The sequence below is a fragment of the Saccoglossus kowalevskii genome, chromosome 17 (assembly GCF_978046115.1).
Source record: "Saccoglossus kowalevskii chromosome 17, keSacKowa6.1, whole genome shotgun sequence".
Taxonomy (NCBI): Eukaryota; Metazoa; Hemichordata; class Enteropneusta; family Harrimaniidae; genus Saccoglossus; species Saccoglossus kowalevskii.
In genome coordinates this window covers 28,352,085-28,371,027 of record NC_140657.1, presented here as the reverse complement: position 1 = coordinate 28,371,027, position 18,943 = coordinate 28,352,085, and the positions used below count along the sequence as shown (strand labels likewise).

General features: G+C 34.1%; 2 protein-coding genes across 2 annotated transcripts in view; one reads left to right on the top strand and one right to left on the bottom strand.

Annotated features, from left to right (window-relative positions):
* Positions 1–5,771, bottom strand: part of LOC100367384 (carboxyl-terminal PDZ ligand of neuronal nitric oxide synthase protein-like) — a 61,125-nt gene extending 55,354 nt beyond the window's left edge. The window contains exons 1-2 of the mRNA XM_085492248.1: positions 5,162–5,771; positions 4,863–4,934 (exon numbers count right to left, since the gene is read on the bottom strand). Of these exons, the coding sequence (XP_085348374.1) occupies positions 4,863–4,934; positions 5,162–5,269 (180 nt within the window). The 5' untranslated portion in view covers positions 5,270–5,771. The remainder of the gene's footprint in view (positions 1–4,862; positions 4,935–5,161) is intronic.
* LOC100367231 (F-box/LRR-repeat protein 6-like) lies at positions 5,740–18,748 on the top strand. Its single transcript, XM_006821401.3, has 11 exons — positions 5,740–5,984; positions 7,108–7,285; positions 8,503–8,718; positions 9,482–9,671; positions 10,521–10,652; positions 11,317–11,439; positions 13,996–14,166; positions 14,598–14,777; positions 15,550–15,636; positions 17,352–17,506; positions 18,400–18,748. Exons 2-11 carry the CDS (start codon positions 7,128–7,130, stop codon positions 18,524–18,526), a joined length of 1,539 nt encoding a protein of 512 aa, XP_006821464.1. The 5' UTR covers positions 5,740–5,984; positions 7,108–7,127; the 3' UTR covers positions 18,527–18,748.
* Positions 18,749–18,943: the final 195 nt, after the last annotated feature.

Sequence of the window (18,943 nt, the reverse complement as noted above, 5' to 3'; positions counted from 1 at the left end):
AAAGGCCACTTGGCTTTAACAGAATTTAATGTTGCTAAACGAGGAATTTTAACTATCCTACGCTGGCTCCATTTCTCAACAAGCACAGAGTTCAAATATGCCTTAAACGATAATGTGAAGCATTTTTTTTCTATTGGACAACATTAATTGGTACATAAGGACATAGAAGATTGTTCGGAGTCAACTAAACTATGATCACTTTTTCATCAATGGACATCAATGCATGATTGGTCAAAATGACTACCTTGGATCAAGTGCCCCTACGATTCAGATTTTGTCAACTCATCTTTTGTATCGCGGATAATTACGGTTCTCTTGAAAAACAGCCTGTCACTCAATTACAACTTGGCATCTTCTAGTTGGAGAATCTATTTTGTTATTTTTTTTTTTTTTTTATCAGTTATTGATGCTTTTTGTAAAATCATGAGTCACAGATAATATATTCATTTACTAGTAAGAGATTGATTGCTTTGGAGGGTAAATTCCCATCTCAGGAACATTCACTCACGAAAAAACTACTGTCACAATGACTGAGACTTTGTTTTAAGTGTTGTGTCATATTCAATACAAGATCCAATACATTGTTTGTTTAAAGGAAATTTCAACGCACGCTACATGTGCTATTGACACTGCTGCGAAAGTTACGAAAAATTGTTTACCCCAATATTAAATGTGCTAAAAGAACATCACACTAACTCTCAATGTCTCATGAAACTAAAAGGCCCACGCTCTTATGCCATGACATTTCTTTAGAGCCGAGGTCAGGATCACAGTAAAACTCCACAACAAGTACACAAGTATTCCATTTTCAACACAAAAGGTGAACGTAAAAAAAAAAGAGTACTATACATAGCCGTGAATTGTTCTCAACAATACAGAACATGGAAAATAATGCGATACACTTGACATCGCTCCAATTTTGTTTTCATTTAAACTCAAGGGCTGTTTACTTCACACAGTGATTGCTTCATTCTGAGCTGAATGACCTTAAAAATGAAACAAATATAGGGGATCTCGTACACAATTCATAGCGTAAATGGTTTCAGTCCTATAAAATAAAAAACTTTTCGTGTACAAATTCACAACTTTTTTTGTTGATTTCTAAACTATTTGGAATTACCAGCTCATTTTTTCCCAGTTCAGAAAATAGTAAAGTGTTATGTGTTTTTATAAGTACAATGTTATAGAGTTTTTAAATTGCTCAAAAATAGAAACATACAACACAAATGTTGCATATGAACAACCCTTGTTACTGAAGTCACATTTAAACGCACAATTATACAATTTCATTGATGGGTTATGATCTAGGTATATATCTGATAGTATGAGTGTTCAGGAATTGTACATTTTGAAATGCAACTTTTTGTTTCTCGTTAGCATATACTAATTATCATTGGTTTAATAAAGTGGTAAATTTTCACAATTAGAAATTCTTAATTAATTAGTGCATTTAGCTAACAGCAATAATAAAGGTATATAAAACCCCATGAATCTGACAGAGCAGTACCTGTTTATCAACTATTTATAAACACACACAAATAATGTACAATTTCATTGGGATGTCCCTTCTTATAATGAACAGTTACAGGATCTAACCGTACTTTCATTCACATTTTCTACACTTCATTCAAGCATAAGTTTTCCATCTCAATTCACATCAAGACAGACAATCGCTAGTTTTTGAATGAGGAATGATGATACAATAAGCCAGTCACAGTTCACGGTTGAAAAAATGTTGGAAATTTGAATAACAAAAATTAATAATTGCAATGACTAGGGTTGGACTATTTGAAATGTTGAAACTTGAAAAAAAATTATAAATGTTTTTTTTTCTGAGTTTGCATAATTAGAGATAGTAAAATGAACAAAATGTTCACCTCCTCACTCCATTTTTCAAGCCTTACCCATACTTCAAATGGTCTCGCCCACAAGTTGATCTTGGGAGCACAGGTCAAGGGGTCAGGAAGTTCATTGCTTACAGAAGGAAGGGTGTTTACTATTAAATTATTTCCATATAATCTCCTCATGTTCAAAGAGAATTTTTCAAATACTCAAGTGTATAGGATTTCCTGTCCTTTTTTTTTTTTTTTACTTCTGAAGATAAAAATATCACAATTAACTTGCATCTAATGAACCTTTCATAATGAAACCCACGTGTCTGCACCACATCTCATCACATAATCTGTATGTCTACCATTCCAGTGATAAACGGCAACTCAAGGAGTAAGGTAACACTAGGGGTGGCTGGACAGAGACCATTTTGGTCAAGCGTGTTTATGTTTAAAGTAACACAACCCTGTCAAATGCTAAGAATCATATACAAAAACATGTGAGTCTATTCAACAAATTCTGCCGTGGCATATAGTTATCTACAATGAATGGGTTAAACAAAATAAACAGTTGCCAAGTAAGCTAAATACTAAGTGGTGTGGCTAGCAATAAATGGGATTTAGTGGTTAAAACTACCAAGTGTGACTCTAAAACTACCAAGTGACCATAAAACTATGACAGAATCCAGCAAAGTTACTTGGAGCCACTGGATTTTCATCGTTTGAAATGTTCGGAATCTGGGGATCTTTTTGGGGTGACTTTCATCAAATTGTGAGAAATAGAAGGTGATTCACACTTGCACCGAATTGCTGCGAGTCGTGGTAATATCAAATGTGAATCTTTGCAAATTATTTACAAATGTTACCAACTAACACTGACTCAAATCCACAATGAAATGGAAAGCAGAAATGAAAGCACTGAAATGGAAAGCAGAAATGAAAGCACTGAAATGGGAACTTTAGTAAATATTTCCTACAATTTTAATGTGCACATAAAATACTTCACAAAATATAATCCAAAACACCCCAGACCTCAACTTTAACTCCAGTCATCTAGCTTCACACTTGCACTTCTAAGAAATTTAGTGATTTATTTCCAACTAACATCTCATGAAATCAAAAGCATCATACTTTTTTAATACAGAGCAGCAAAGTTCATAAGATTAATGAGACGTCTGACGAGTACAGTTGATTTGGAAAATGGGCAGATACCAAATAGGATTGCCTTATAAAATCATCCAGGTGTATCCTCACAATAGCTGACATTCTTTAGTATTGTCCTTCAGTTTTAGGTGTTTATAAATTCAGAAGTTTACTTCCTGACGCAGTGTACTACGAAATGTGCCAGACTAAAAATTTAAGTTGCTTTATCAAAATCCGCCCATCTATGGTTTCTTGCAAGACAAACAACCACCGTATGTCTGTCTATGTCTGTCGTCAGAAGTCTGCATTAAATGCTGGCCTTGGCGTTTTAATTAAAGCCAGTAAAATAACATGACAAGACCATATCCTGGATAATCCAAGAGTGGTAACAGATCAGAAGATCAGAGTTTTTTTTCAATTGCTAGGTTTACAAGGCAGAATTTGATCAGACGCAAACTACCGGTGTTGTACACACCGTGAAACGTTCCTTTTGCCATTTTGGGCTGTTATCTCCCATTGAAACAATACTACACGCTGGGAAAAGATGTACTAGTATAATAATAAGGTTATAAGAATACCACTCAGGAAGTACAGTAATGCATCAACATCCACTATGTGTCTGTCAATAGCGTTATCATACTAATGTTGATACACACATGTTTTTGTTTATTTTTAAATTGTTTTTAAAGGTGCTTTAATTTTTCATTAGATTTTATTTTTTCTAATATTCAGAGACAAAAAAAAGTTTTAACAGATGCACTGATGATCAAAAACCTGAATATTTTTCTGGGACTTACTTTTTCAAATCTGGTCTAGTAATTTTATGCAATTTACTGTAAAATACTTTATTTTCACTATTTTTGCTGGAGTGGCGATTCAGTGAAAACGAAATCCAGCAAAAATATACCTTTTCTCCTATATCTTGCATTTAAATTCTTCAAAAATCTGTGAAAACACGCCAAAAGTTTTTTTTGAGCGAAAATTAACTCCAGTTAAAATAGAGAATTTTAAAGTATACAGCACTCTTCATTCTGATGAAAATATCATGAAAATGATCGATTATATAATATATAGAATATATTTGGCCAAAATCGCTCAGACATCCTATTCCTTGATGCAGATGTATGGGAGTGGAGAAATGTGGTCATACTTGACAGAAGATATAATAGCGATATATACAATATTTTTGAGAGTGCTTTTATTGGACAGGCACTTATAATAGAGCTCATACAATATGTGAAGAGAAAAGTTGACTTCCCTGAGGGTATACAGAAAATAAAAAACATGAGGCATATGGAGTAAATTTACAAACAAACAAAAGTACAACTTTTCATGGAGAATGGGTGTTATTGGAAGGCAGGGCAGACAATGAGCAATTGAACATTGACTTTTCACAGCTAAGTTTTAAAAAATTATCACACTTGAAAATTTATACCACATAGATAATTTATATGGCCGCGTCATTTTTAAAGAACTGGAGTAAACAGACATCAAACACAGAGCGAGAAGGGTTGTCACCCCAGTAGTAAATAAAATAAATCATAGCCGGGTGCCGTGAAACGTGACGGCCCCATGCGTGCAGGGCACGCAGTATGCGGTAGATGCACGTGGCAAGTCAAGTCAAAAAAATGTCTCATTTTTAAAGTAATCCATCGGATGGTCACAATTAACAATCAAACGGATTCTGATATGCTAAACTCAAACGTACATCGCAAATATATCAAGAATAAAATGAGATATTATCGGGAATAAAATAGGAAGGGAATGTCAGGGAAACAATTCGTGTGAAATTTGAGTGACAAGGAGTTGTTGTTTTTGTTTAATTTAATTTAATTAATTATAGATTAATTAATTGAGTTTAAGGTGAATGGTGTTAATGTTTAAGCCTACCCTAATTCTTCGCATCGCTGCCACGATTTCGATTCTGCTGCTTGGCCGTGGCACATCAAGAGTACCGATGTACTGCAAAGAAAAACAAACCATATGCAATTTAAAGTAAATACTTGAACGCCAGAACAAACACGGGATCGACGACAGATCATACTATGCCACGAAGTTCGTTTACAGGGGGAAACCACAAGGGCTTCCGAGCAAATACAAATCTGACCTTTACACACTTGTACAACTTTGGTTTGAGATAGATCAGAAAACCAAATACAACGTGTACCAGGTTACTCGCGACCACGTACCTTGGCTTGAAACTTTAGACCATGCTGGAAAGCTTCTTCGTTGTGAAGAGGTATTCGCGAGTCGTATGTGTCCTCTACCAAATTGTACTTGTTCTTTTTCGACGGCATTTTCGGCGATGCACTGTGTTGCGCGTGTTTAAGTCCAATCTCCGCTGAAGTAAAATCGTATTGTCGATTACAAAAGAAGGTAGCCACGGATTCCGTTGACTCTTACCGAATCGTGCGTACGCCAGTCAACAGTGACAATACGTGTGAACGGCGTCACTATTTTAGCAGTTTTTGTTTTACGGCTGTTTTACGGTCAAATACAAACTTTTAAAGAACAGCAAACAGCCTTGGTCCCACGCCTTTCATAAGTGTAGATTGACGATCAATTCAATGCAACAAGCTTATCCACCGTGAAAGAAGCCAAGTTTTGAAAACTAGTTTTCCGGTCAGCTCGTGGCGCACATTCATCGTAGTCTCGACTCGGGTACTTATACGCTGTACGAACAACTGATAATCCTTTCCGTAACGACCAATGACCGACTATGAGGGGAGATCCAGACCGAACTCTACTAAGTTGTTTGAATATTTGAACATGATTATGACTTCCGGCCGCCTATGAGTGGTCACATGATGTTTGTATTTAGATTGACGTTTGCATATCATTTACATAATTGAGTGGAGGGAGTCTATTTTTAGCGCGGTACCGAACCACTTCCGCTTCCGGTTGATCAGAAAACCGCTTGACTTGCAGATTGTACCTTTTGTGTTTGTGTTTCTGTGTATTTATAAGAAATCTAATGATTTGGGTCATTGTGACAACCGACTCGTTACAGAGGTGAGTATTGTTGCCAAACCAGTCCCAATTTGATCGAACGACGGCATCGACAACAACAGTAGCAGATTTACGCTAAACATGAGGGCGCAACTTGACAAATACTTGCTTGACCATTGAATTAGGGGATGAAACAGGAATAGCGAAACCATTTGCACCACTTTCTTACTGCCCTTCCCTTTATAAGCTAATCGAACGTTCAACCATGGAACTAAAAACACGTAGTTCCATGGGACAACCCAATGTCACCGTCTACTAGTACTACGAGTACATTTATGGCCTGATCACAGTCCCTCTATCGATAGAGGGACTGTGGCCTGATGTTGTACGTCGTGATGGTTTGCCGTCTCTGAAATTATTGTCATAATTCTAGAATATGCCATCCCATCTAATTTGTTTGTGTTTACTTGTCTTGTGTTGCCTTGACACAAACCAGAATATTTGCTGAATCGGTACAAACACACGCAAAATTTGGAAGCCCGATTATTTCTATTGTGTCCCAAATTTTATTCATTTCATAGAAAATGTCTATCTTCTTGATTTTTATCATGATTTGAATACATTTTTATGGACTGGAGTACACGTCTATTGCTAAATTACCGAACATACTGTTTTTGTTTCACAATTATTTTTCAGAACAAAATTCTGCATCCCGCCCTGTTAAAGACTTCACTCCCCATGGTGCAGTGGAAATGTCAATAAAATTAGCTGACATTGCTTCTTATCTGTAAAAAAAAAAAAAAAAACACTCTTCAATAATATTCAATAGGTGATCTTGCAGAATGCATGAAAAGCGTGGACTGAATATCTGCTACAAAATTTTAATGATTTGATTTTGAACTAGAATTTTTTTTATAGTTTTAAATTATAATATGTAAAAATACCAAGCTTTCAGAGGATATACTAGTGTATATATGCCGTTGAGGTAACTTTATTTCATCGAAATTAACAATCATCAAATATGTATAGCACATAATTGAGCGTACTCTTGCATTCGTCAAATACCACACGATGTTGTGACACCACTACAACAATATGAACAGTTTTTACATTTGATTTCACGCTTAATGCAGAATCTCGTAGTAAACAGAAAATAATCAGACGTTTCCACTTGTCATTCATGCAGGAAACGCTTTCCGTGAAGCAATGTCAAAGAAAAGGGGAATTTTTGGTGTTGCAGGACCACGCGTGTTGTATTTCTTTGATGGCCGTGACAGCTGGTCCTCAGATGATGATAGTGACTCAGATTTCGAGGTGACACCAGGTGAAGCTGAAAAACTGGATATAAAGATTCATAAAAAAAGGTAATATATCTATGGTAAATATGAAAATTGAACACACTCTCAGTGTGGCAGGAAATATATTACCCTCTTTCAATAATACTACCAGTACTTTGTCTTATTGTTTAAACCACATTCAGACTACTGTAAAATACTTCGCTTCGCTATTTTCGCTTGGAATTAATTTTCGCTGAAGGAGTGATTCAGTGAAAATAAAATCTAGCGAATATACCCTTTTTCCTATATTTTACATTCAACTCACAAAAAATCAGTGAAAATAAATTCCATACAAAATACCCCAAAAAGTCTTTTCAGGGAAAATTAATTCCAGTGAAAATAAAATATTTCATAATATATAATGGAACTAGAACAAAGGTGATCATAACGTCTCTAACCATAGACCCAGTTATGTAATTTTTGTATTAATTAAAATTAAGAAATCTGTAATAGTTGGTGGTTTGTTAATATTAAAGAGCTTAAAAACGGCATGTTTTTCAGTGTCAATTCACCACCCATTGCCGTTCAATTAAAAATATAATTCAATGTGATACACTTACTGTCTCAGTTGAGTACTGGTCCCAAGGGTGGATGAACATTTCTGCTGCAACATTTTGGCTCTGACTTATTTGTTTTTTCGGAGGCGGAAATTTTAAAATTACTGTAAAACATGTTGAAAAAGCGGTATGCAATTTTAGCGATACAGTAAAATGACGCTATAGTGAAATGTTGATTTAGCAAATCTCTTTTATCATTGTTGATTTCTTTGTTTGGCCGCTAATGTTAATAAATATGCACAAATTTGTCCCTGTTAATAAAACAACATACAGGAACATTGTCGTCACAACAGATCATGAACTATCATTTGCATTATTTGTTATCAGATATGCACATACTGTTCAGTCGTGAAATCTGCAACAATTCTGTCGGCACAAAATTGATGCAAATTAAAATGGATGAACTTTATACTAGGTTGAGGTTATTTTATGGGAAAGGCTATTCCAAATTTTGGGTCATATTATTATGTTAAAGCGCTACAGTCGCCCAACTGCGGCATGTAGGGTATGGGACTCATAGCAACGTATGTAATACATTGTATGTTTACACAAAATTCAAGCATGCACTGCGTGATGACTGTATCATTTTAAGTGTTGTAATTTAAGTGTGTTTGTTTGCCTATATTTACATAACAACACAGAAATAGGTAAAATAAAACTAACATTTACTTTCATTTTTTCTGACAGAATAAAGAAATGTAAAGAAAGAATCAATGGTGTAGCTGAAAAGGACGTATATGGCAAATCTAAATTAAAGAAAATGAACAAAGAGTGGACTTCATCAGTATCAACAAAAAAAGGGCACGGTTCCAGAATATGTTTGCAGAATCTACCTCCTGAAGTATTGGTGCATATCTTTAAATTTGTTGTCAAAGATGACAATGTCCTTCCTACTCTCTGCAGGTAAGTTGTGAAAGCCAGTTAATAGCCCCCTCTAGTGACCAATTGGTGATTGACTTCTTTTTTATGCATATCCTGCCTACTCGAGATAATGCGCCCTCAGTGATTTTGAAATGAATCAAAATTCTGAAAACTAAGTTGATCATCTTTTTGAGGCATCCAAAGCCTTTGAGAGTGTTGTTGTTGATGTTTATGTTTCCTTCTAATTATAAGAAGAGCAGATAGACAAAAGACGCAGTTCCAAGTTCGCAAACTTTTTTTTTTCCAATTGCGAATGCAGTGAATTATTGTTTTCCATACTGTAGAATACATTTTTTAGCTGGAAATAATATTCGCTGAAAAGACTTTTTGGGTGTTTTGTATGGAATTTATTTCCACTGATTTTTGACAAGTTGAATGTAAAATATAGGAAAAAAGGTTTGTTTGCTGGATTTTATTTTCACTGAATCGTTCCTTCAGCGAAAATAGCAAAAATTAATTCTAAGAGAAAATAAAGTATTTTACAATATTTGATATTATACAAAAATTGTTTTATTTGACGGACATCGCATACATCAGCAAAATCATTGCGTAAAGAAATTATATATAAATGTAAATTTGACAGGGCTAAAGTTTTTGCAGTTTTTGTCAAGTTTGCAAACGACCACCAAATTACAAAGTTTTAATCTGCAAAATATGACTGATAATGAATATCGTGAATATATTAGTTTGAAGTAATTTGTATTGTTGAATTACATCTTGGTAAAATTCTTTTTTTTTCATCCAGATTTTCTAAAATGTGTCAAAATTTTTATGTGGCTGCCAGTCACCCTTCACTGTGGAAGAAAGTAGACCTGTCATTTGGTTGGATCAAGTCTAGCCTGGATACTCTAAAGTGGTTGGTGAAGCATAGGCTGACTCAGGTAGAAGAACTGAATCTAGGATCATGGGATCAGCTGAAAGATGAAGGGATCCAGGTAATTTGAAACCATTCGTACATTGCACACATTTGTCTGGCTTTCACAAACAATCAACTATTTTAGTGTTAAAATTCATCAAAATCAAGCGTTTTTGCAATTTCAGAACCAGATCTCAGTCATGCATAAACATATTTCATTCTAACTTAGTATGTTCATTGAGCATGTAATTTTTTTCCAAATCAGATTGGCAGAATGGCAGCCATTTTGTTTTAACAAATGCAGTTCCAGGGTCATATCTCTGACATGGTTTGACCGATCACATTAAAACATGACACATACATCTGTTTCATGATCAAATTCAAGATGGCTGAAAGGCAGCCATTTTTAAAATCAAGCGTTTCTGCCATTTCAGAAATGGATCTTGGTCGTGCATGGACATAATTCATTCAAAATTGGTTTTCCCATCAAACAATGGGTCTTTGATGCATATCATTTTTTCCCATAGTTGATTTAAAATGGCTGACTGATGACTATTTTGTTTTTAACGAATGCTATTTTAGATCCATATTGCTAACACGGCTGGACTGATTGTGTTCAAACTTTACACATACATACATCAAGTAAACATTTGCATATGCATCTGTTTCAGAATCTGATTCAAGATGACTAATCATCATTTTTGTGCTAAAAATGCTTTATGATATGAATGTCATGGGCAAAATAAAGAAAGAAATCGTGTCTGTGTCATGATTCAAAAGTTGTGAATATTCTTGACTGTTGTCTGTTTGATCCAAAATCAAGCTTGAAATTTGATCAGGTTTCCTCAAGTGTATGAAATTTTGGAACTGAAAGTTGAAAGTGGAAACTAATGAAAAGCATATATGCATACTTTGATCTGTTTTACAGATTGTTACAGAAAGCTGTCCAACCCTGACATCCCTCATTCTGTTCCGATGTAAAAAACTAACCTATAGATCTCTCACGCTAATTGCTGATAACTGTACAAAGCTGAGTGCTTTAGATCTTTCTTTTGCTAGTGTAAGTATCACCTAATATGGTATCTCATTTGCATATTGCATTACTATGCAACATTATGTTAATTTAAAGATGTTCAATACAGTTGAACAAAAACATTGAGAATTTACTCATTATTGGTGCTGGTAATCTGAGATAATTATATCAACAATACTAAAAATTGGGGCTCTTCAACTTCGTTTTGGAAAAAATCTTCTGTTTTAAAACCATTTATTTTTACTGACATTTAATTTCACTATTTTGATGTTTGAGTATATTCACTGTGTTTTAATTTCACAAATTTGTCAAGGAAACAATGATTGTTATTTTACATGTTCACGTGGATCTAATTTAGCAGATTCTACTCATCAGCGAAAATGACGAAATTAAAACACAGTGAATAATTTAATAATGCATTTACAGTATGCAGTTGATACACAGTCTTGATGAGGAGACAATGAAACATGGGTCTTTCAGATATGAAAAAAAAAAAACATTGTAATTTTTTTGAAACAATACCAATAAAAATGTGCAATAGAATGTTTTCTCATGTGAAATCACACCTGCATCCATTTCAAAGACTTTGTAACAAGACAAGCCTATAGCGACGACCAATCGGAATTGCAACCCCAATTTATGATAATAAATATGTAATAAAAGTACTAAAACAATGTGTTTTCATTTTCAGGGTAACGTACTCAACCCTCCCACATTGAGATATTTTATTGAGAAGCGAGGAGCGAATCTAGAAAGTCTGACACTTTCAGGAAATAAACTTGGTTCATTTCAGAAAACACTGTCTTCCCTCAAGGTAGGTGTCATACACGATTTAATGCATGGCATATAATTCATGACTGAAAATTTACACATTTTTTTCAACAAATTAGAGAAGGATTTTGTCAAATATCCCAATTCAGTCTAACGGGATTGAATTTCTATTAATTTCTTCTCTACTAACTATCACCTTCAGTATTGATGTTGCATGTGCAATGTTCTCATTCATTGAATCCAAATCTACCATGTTGCTATTTTCAACCAATCAGAGAAGGTTACACCACGGTTAGGCAAACAATTTATGGCAAGCTTTTTAGCTCCTGTTGACAGTCAATGGGTTATGTCTGTCTGTGCAGCAAATTTGTGAACAGTCATATGCTATGGGTTATTTGCAAGATCTGATCAGGTTTTGGTGAAAATTAAGAATTAATTAGAAGAATTTGCAATTTTGTTTCCTTCATATTCCAAGAACTGTCACTTCAGTTTTAAGGAGTATCAGAAATAATATCTTTCTTGGAATTTTGAAAAAAAGTTACAGGAGAATCCACACTTACCCATAATTCACTTGCTTGACATAGGTTTGGAAAGTGGCCAATTTTCATCAGAGTTGGAAGAATTCTGTTTATCATCTCTTACTGAGTCGATAATTAACTGTTAAATTTTTAACTCAAAAATATATCTTTTGAATATATGAAACATAATCGCTCAAATGTTTCCCATGGCAACAATGCATAATCATTTTTGCCCTTACACTTGTGTATCCAGTGTTTTAAATGAAAACTTGAGTTGGCAATGTGTTGCTGTATGTAATTGTAATAGTGTCTACATCTTTTGATGTGCCAGTAAATCGTACAGGACCTGACATTTTGATGGTGTTTATACTTTTAAAATTTGCTATTGTGTTAATAAAGTGTTCCATTGCAAAAAATATTACATGTGTATATTTTTAAGTTGTTTCTGAATATTCATTGCTGATAAACTCATTTGATTGTTGACAATTTCTAATATCTTATTTGTTATTATTATAATCCAAAAAAATGACCTTAATTGTATATCGTCATTGCTGTCTTTGTATTTCATTCACGTGTATTTTTTCATTGACCTGAATTATTGTTACACCCCTTACCAGACATTTTGTTGGTAATTGGTGCCCAGCCAATTGACCTTCGCACATTTGGACTGCGCTCAGCTGATATCAATAATGTGAAATATTTTTGTGTTTTTATTTTGGTGACTGTTTATTTTCAAAATAAGGTGTTTGTTTGCTTGTTTTTTCAACAATGGCCCACAAAAATATAAATGTTGTATTGAGGTGATTATTAGTTTATTATTATTAATTAATTATTTTTCTTTTAAAAGGCATATTTCGTGATTATCTCTCTGGGTAATCTCTGATGAACTGTAAAGCCAAATTAGTATTCCCTGCTCATTATTATAGTTCTGTGGTAAATAAATATTAAGAGTTAAGTCCCTTGCATACACAAATTTCTGACACCTACAAAAGTGACTATTATGAAGTGGGACACTAATAGTATATGTACCACTGCATGGTGGTACACTATTCATTACTTTGTTTATTGTTTCTTTTTATAGAAGGCTTTTCAAATTTTCTATTGCATTTTTTTAGAATGTAAATGTTTTTTTTTAATTTCAAAATCATTATTTCTGTTAGTAGTGAATTACTGTGGAATACTTTATTTTTGCTTGAAATTAATTTTCCCTATTTTTGCTGAAGTAATGATTCAATGAAAATAAAATCCAGTGAATATACCTTTTTTTCCTATATTTTACATTCACCTCGTCAAAAATCAGTGAAAATAAATTTCATAGAAAATGTCCATTCAGCGAAAATTAATTGCAGTTAAAATAAAGTATTTTACAGTAATTTGATGAATTATATTGAGGCATAATTTGCTTAACTCCCATATTGATTTATTCTTCCACTGTTGTACATCTTTTAATCACAATAGAAGCACTTCTGGAATCTTTAGTTAGTTGCACTTACACAATTCAAATTACCGGGGGTATCTTGAATTAAGAACATTTCTTTAATTAAATCATGTGATTTTTGAACATCTAGTCTTGACTCATTCATGCTCTACAATTCAAAATGGATTCTGTTTTACCAAGAAGAGTTGGCTATGAATAGTATTCAAATGAAGTTTTTTCCGTCTTAAAAATCGTTAACCTTTTCACAACCAGTTCCCCCTTTTCATCACAAATTCACTAAATAGTTCTGTTTATAGTCTGCACTTTCCTTCAGAAGATTGGAACAAAAATTATAGAATAAGAACCGAAAATTGACTCAAATTTATCTGTTGGCTCCAAAATTAGGATCCATTTAAGGTTATTGAAGAATATAAGAAAAATGTGCAAACAAAATTTGGCAGAGAATGTCTGATAGTGAAATGGTTATCCTAAATAGGCAGAACTTTTTTTATGTCCTTATACCAGATATTAGAAACATCTGTCAATATTTTTCCATAATGTAATGCGTGAATAAAAGCAGAAATCAAAGTCGCATTCAGTGCAAGGTACTGACTGATTGAATATCTTTCAAATCAGTTTTTATATTATTTTTGATTTCTCACAGGATCATTGTCCAAATTTAAGAAGTCTGGATATTTCAGGCTGCTCGTTTTTTGAAAACCAGAATAATATGACGTTTCCCATTGAGGATCTGCAGATTGCATGGCCCAAATTACAGATTCTACGATTGAACTGTATTGAGTGTAGAGTACCGCCAACTACATTGGAGAGACAGGTGAGTCAATATTGCACATACAAACTCTTCTATATAAAAGAAAGTCAATTTTGAATCCAAGATTTTCTGAATTTCATATCAAAAAAATTTTATCTGGTAAACTTTTAAAACCTCCCTAGATACATGTAACACAAATTTATCATATTTGGAACAGAACTGATTGGGAAAAAAATAGCCAAATATTTTTTGAGTGAAAACTGAAAACTAACTCAATTTTTGTCTGTTGGCTCTAAAAGTAAGGTTCATTTCCAGAAATATTGAAAAATATAAGGTATAGAAATATTTGGGCGAGAAAGTCTGGTGGTGAAAAGGTTAACAGTTGACCATTTACAATGTCTTCTTATATTGTAAAAACTGTTGTCTCATCCTCCATCAAAAAAGTTGACAAATAAAATCAAGTTTCAAGCACTGTTTTTATGTTTTTGTTGAAGGCAATGTCACCAGGTTTTCCAGAGTTGGAAGAATTGAGTCTTGCTAGCCGAGTTAATCTGCAAGCTTACAATTCATATGGGGCCAATGATGAATTTTTAAGTCGACTTTTGAAGACGTCACATAAGTTGAAATACTTGGATATCAGAAATTGTAGAAGATTAAGTAAAAATGCATTGGAGGTTTGAATGAACACTGATTTTTTTTGTTTAAATCTCTGTATTTTGGGTTTATCATGTAGTTTTTTAAGGCTTCACTCTACATCCTTTATCATGGCAAACCTTTTGAAACTGAATGGGTAAGTTCACACTTACACTCTTATAAATGCTGCTACTGATATGTGGCGATAGTAAAGATAATAAATCGTCTACGTGCGAAAACCTTTTGACCGACCACAGCCACTTGTAACGCAAAATAAAACTGCTATATGCCGACTAGTATGCATGTCCTAATGTGCATGAAGCTTGTTAGCAAAAGAAAAGTTAAAACTTGTATTATTTAGAATAAATATTTTTGGTCTTTTGTTCACCTATTTTTAGCATGACAGCAAAGGCTAGATTCAGTAGCCAAGTGAACAAATTTCACGTCACGATTTAGCACATGGCCACACATGAATTTGCCTGAATTTGCCATTTTCTTAAACAACTGTAAAAAGCCACAAAGAAGCCAGTAAATAAATTTATCACATGTAACATAATTGGTCTGTCATCGCCAACCCTAGAGATGATATGATCTGAGTCTCATTCCTGTTCCATTTACCGTCATAGGCTGCGTTATTTCCATTAAAAACGACTAGGGGTATTTCTGGCTTGTACACTATTTATTGTCATAAATACTACATATAATCACTACTGTACCAGAAAATAATCCCTATTGTTTAGAATCATATTTATAGTGTAACTTAATTCAGTTTCAAATCTGCTATTGTCCTCTGTCTTTATATTTAATATACAGAACATTCCAGCTGGTAATCTACAACACCTGTTCATGAGTCGTTGTACCATTTCTGAACATGGTGGACTTTGCCGGACAATCGAGAAGGTAAAACTAAATGAGTTGCTTCATATTCATGCAATTTACCTTGAATATTTCTTTGAATACTGTAAAATGCTTGATTTTCGCTATTTTTGCTGAAGGAATGATTCAGTGGAAATAAAATCCAGCAAATATACCCTTTTACCTATATTTTACATTCAACTCGTCGAAAATCAGTGAAAATAAATTCCATACAAAACACCCAAAAAGTCTTTTCAGCGAAAATTTATTCCAGCAAAAATAAAGTATTTTACAGTATATTACTTTAGAAAAGCCAGTGAAGCTAGAAGTGCATTCCAATTTTGCATTGGTGATGACGTGTTAGATTATACCAATAAGTATAGATATTTGGGGATTGTTTTGGATGAATTCGTTGATTATTCTGTAACTGCTGGTATCGCAGCAGACTTGGCAAGTAGAGCGTTAGGAGCGTTATTCGTTAAATTTAAAACTCTCAAGAATCTTGGGTTTTCCACATTTACAAAGTTATATGATGCCAGTGTCGCGCCTATACTTGACTATTGTTCCGGAGTTTGGGGTTTTAGTAAATTTGAAAAGTGTGAAATGATTCAAAATAGGGCTTTAAGGGCACCCATAGGTTTTCCCCACTCCTGGCGGTTAAAGGTGACACTGGGTGGGTCTCATGCAGAGATCAAAAATGGGCCCATATGGTTAGACTGTGGAAACGTCTTACTGAACTTGATGACAATAGACTAGTTAAACGAGTATTTCTGTGGGATCACTCCCTAAATTATAATAATTGGTCATCAGAGATTTACCAAATTATGGAGCTCGTCGACTTAAAGTATGAACACCTAATTGACGTAATTATACATGCATTAAGAGAAAATATTGCGAGGAGGTCAGAGTCATCTTGGTCAGAAGATGTTAGTCACAAACCAAAGTTACGTGTCTATGCAACTTTTAAATTTGAATATAAACCAGAAAAGTACATGCTAATAAATTTAAGTCAGGGTCAAAGGTCACTATTAGCTCAACTGCGCATGGGCATTTTGCCTCTCCGTATTGAGACTGGGCGATTTAGACACGAGCCTGTAAGTGAACGAATCTGTAAACTTTGTGATGCAAACGTTGTTGAGGACGAAATGCATTTTTTGTTTGACTGTCAGCAATACAATGAATTGAGGCATGAGTACCGGTATCTAGATTCAATTCTTAATGAAATAACTGGCATATCACGGGAACAAATACTGGTTCGTTTATTTTCAGGGCCAATAAGAAAATTTGCTCTTTTTATAGAAAAGGCTTTTTACAAAAGAAGAAATTTGTTGTACGTCTGAATTTACTGAACTACACGATTGTATTGTTGATATATTATTTCAAGCTCTCTTTCAAAACCTGTATTTGTAAATGTAATCGTTATTATTTAAGGTGACTTATAAGTCCACTGGGCTGGGCAGTTCTCTGAGCTGCAGGTCACTATAATTAATAAATCACTCACTCACTCGAAAATTTGAAGAGTTACCCATGTCCTCACTGTGCTGCTTCAACCTATTGAGCACCAAATCTAAATTTGTCACTTTATAAACTTCCAAAAAGGTCTGCAACCAATAAGAAATCATGTCGATTAGGTCCAAAATTATCAAACAAACAAAATTTTAGGAAAATACATGAAGACGAGGTGATGCAGCAAAGTTGTGGCAGAAAAACTAAACTATTAGGAGTCACATGTCAGAGACCTCTAACATTTCATCTTGTAGTGGCAACACAGCTTGGTACAGCTGGACATATCATGGATCAGGGACCCTTCCATGGAAATGGAGCAAGCAATGACAGAATTGGCCAAACATGGTGACCAATCAACACTGAGTATAATCGACTTGAGTGGGTCGCCAGTAGAAATGAACAGTGTCAGGTGAGTGTCATGTAGCAAGTCATAAGACCACAGGGTTAAGTCCCAAAAAGCCACAAACTTGAGTAGCTCTCAAGTTGAAATGAACAGTGTCAGGTGAGTGTCATGTGACCAAGCATGTAGCAAATCATAAGACCACAGAGTCAGTCCCAAGAACCCACAAACTTGAATGGCTCACAAGTTGAAATGATACCATATTTTCTGTATTAGAAGTGCACATACCTGAAAAAGTGCATTTGGTGTATGCTGAATCATTGAAATAGGATTGGTTTTGACGATACAAATTGAAAAAAATACAATATTGGTTGTATCAAGGATATACTGTAAAACATGTTGAAAAAGCGGCATGCAATTTTAGGGAATTGTGGTAAAATGACGTAATAGCGAAATGCTGTTTTAGTGAATCTCTCTTGTCATTGTAGATTTCTTTGTTTGGCAGCCATTTTGAATTGATAATAAAGTCATTAGCGACATCTTGAATTAGCGAATCAGTTCTCTCGCTAAATTCGCGAAAAAGACATGCTCACGAAAAAGTCATGTTTTACAGTATGAAGTCTCACAAATTCCCAGATGATCACAAAAGTTCCATTTCAAGTTTCGTGTTTGTCAAATCCCACACAAATCCCATTTTTTGATGCCACTATGATGCTATGACCTTTGTTTGTCCTGTTTTTACGTTTGATTTCATGCATATCGCAGGGTTTCGCAGTGAAGAGAAAATGCTCTAATTTACATGAACTATGTTTCGCTGGTTATAAAATAAGCCTCCCACCGACTAATATTCAAGGAGTGATATCACTTGCATGTACTTGTACTGTTCTGTGACAATTAAAAAGTAACAAATGTGACTAAGCCTTGGTTACATCATTATATATCTTGTTTGCTCTGTTTCCTAGGTTACTGTTGCAGGGATGTCCTTCCTTGAATCGTGTGGACCTCTCATCATGTCGCAGTATCTCAAGAGGTTTCAAGCGATTATACGAAGGGAAAGAACTAGATGAACTCAGGGACAATATCTCTTGAAATTCAATGGATGCATCAAAAACCCTATATATTCCGTTAACTTTTTTAAATGAATTTTTTTACTTGTTTGTAGATGTTTGTACATGGTGAATAGATTTATCCATTCAGCCAAAGTTTACTATGAGTTTATTTCTATTTGGTTATTCATTTGTACAAAAACATTTTTTTTTTGTCACAAATATGCAAGTTTTATAGTATTAAATTGGGTTTGTATTTAATATATACTATGTGTATTTTTTATTTAATGGTGGTTATCATAGAAACTCTCTTCTATACATGTTCAGGTTTTCTATCAAGATAAATTTTTTCAAATAATCAATTCTGATATGTAAAATAACCCTAAATGTGTATATTGTTTACTATGGATATGTTTAAGAAAATATTGAACAGTGCCCAGTATAATTTTCAAGCCCTAAT

Bases quoted from the DNA above. Each gene is read 5' to 3' on its own strand.
- LOC100367231 (XM_006821401.3), top strand. From the start codon at position 7,128: ATGTCAAAGAAAAGGGGAATTTTTGGTGTTGCAGGACCACGCGTGTTG. The intron at 11,440-13,995 runs GTAGGTGTCATA...GATTTCTCACAG, and splicing joins AAACACTGTCTTCCCTCAAG to GATCATTGTCCAAATTTAAG. The intron at 15,637-17,351 runs GTAAAACTAAAT...TTCATCTTGTAG, and splicing joins TTTGCCGGACAATCGAGAAG to TGGCAACACAGCTTGGTACA.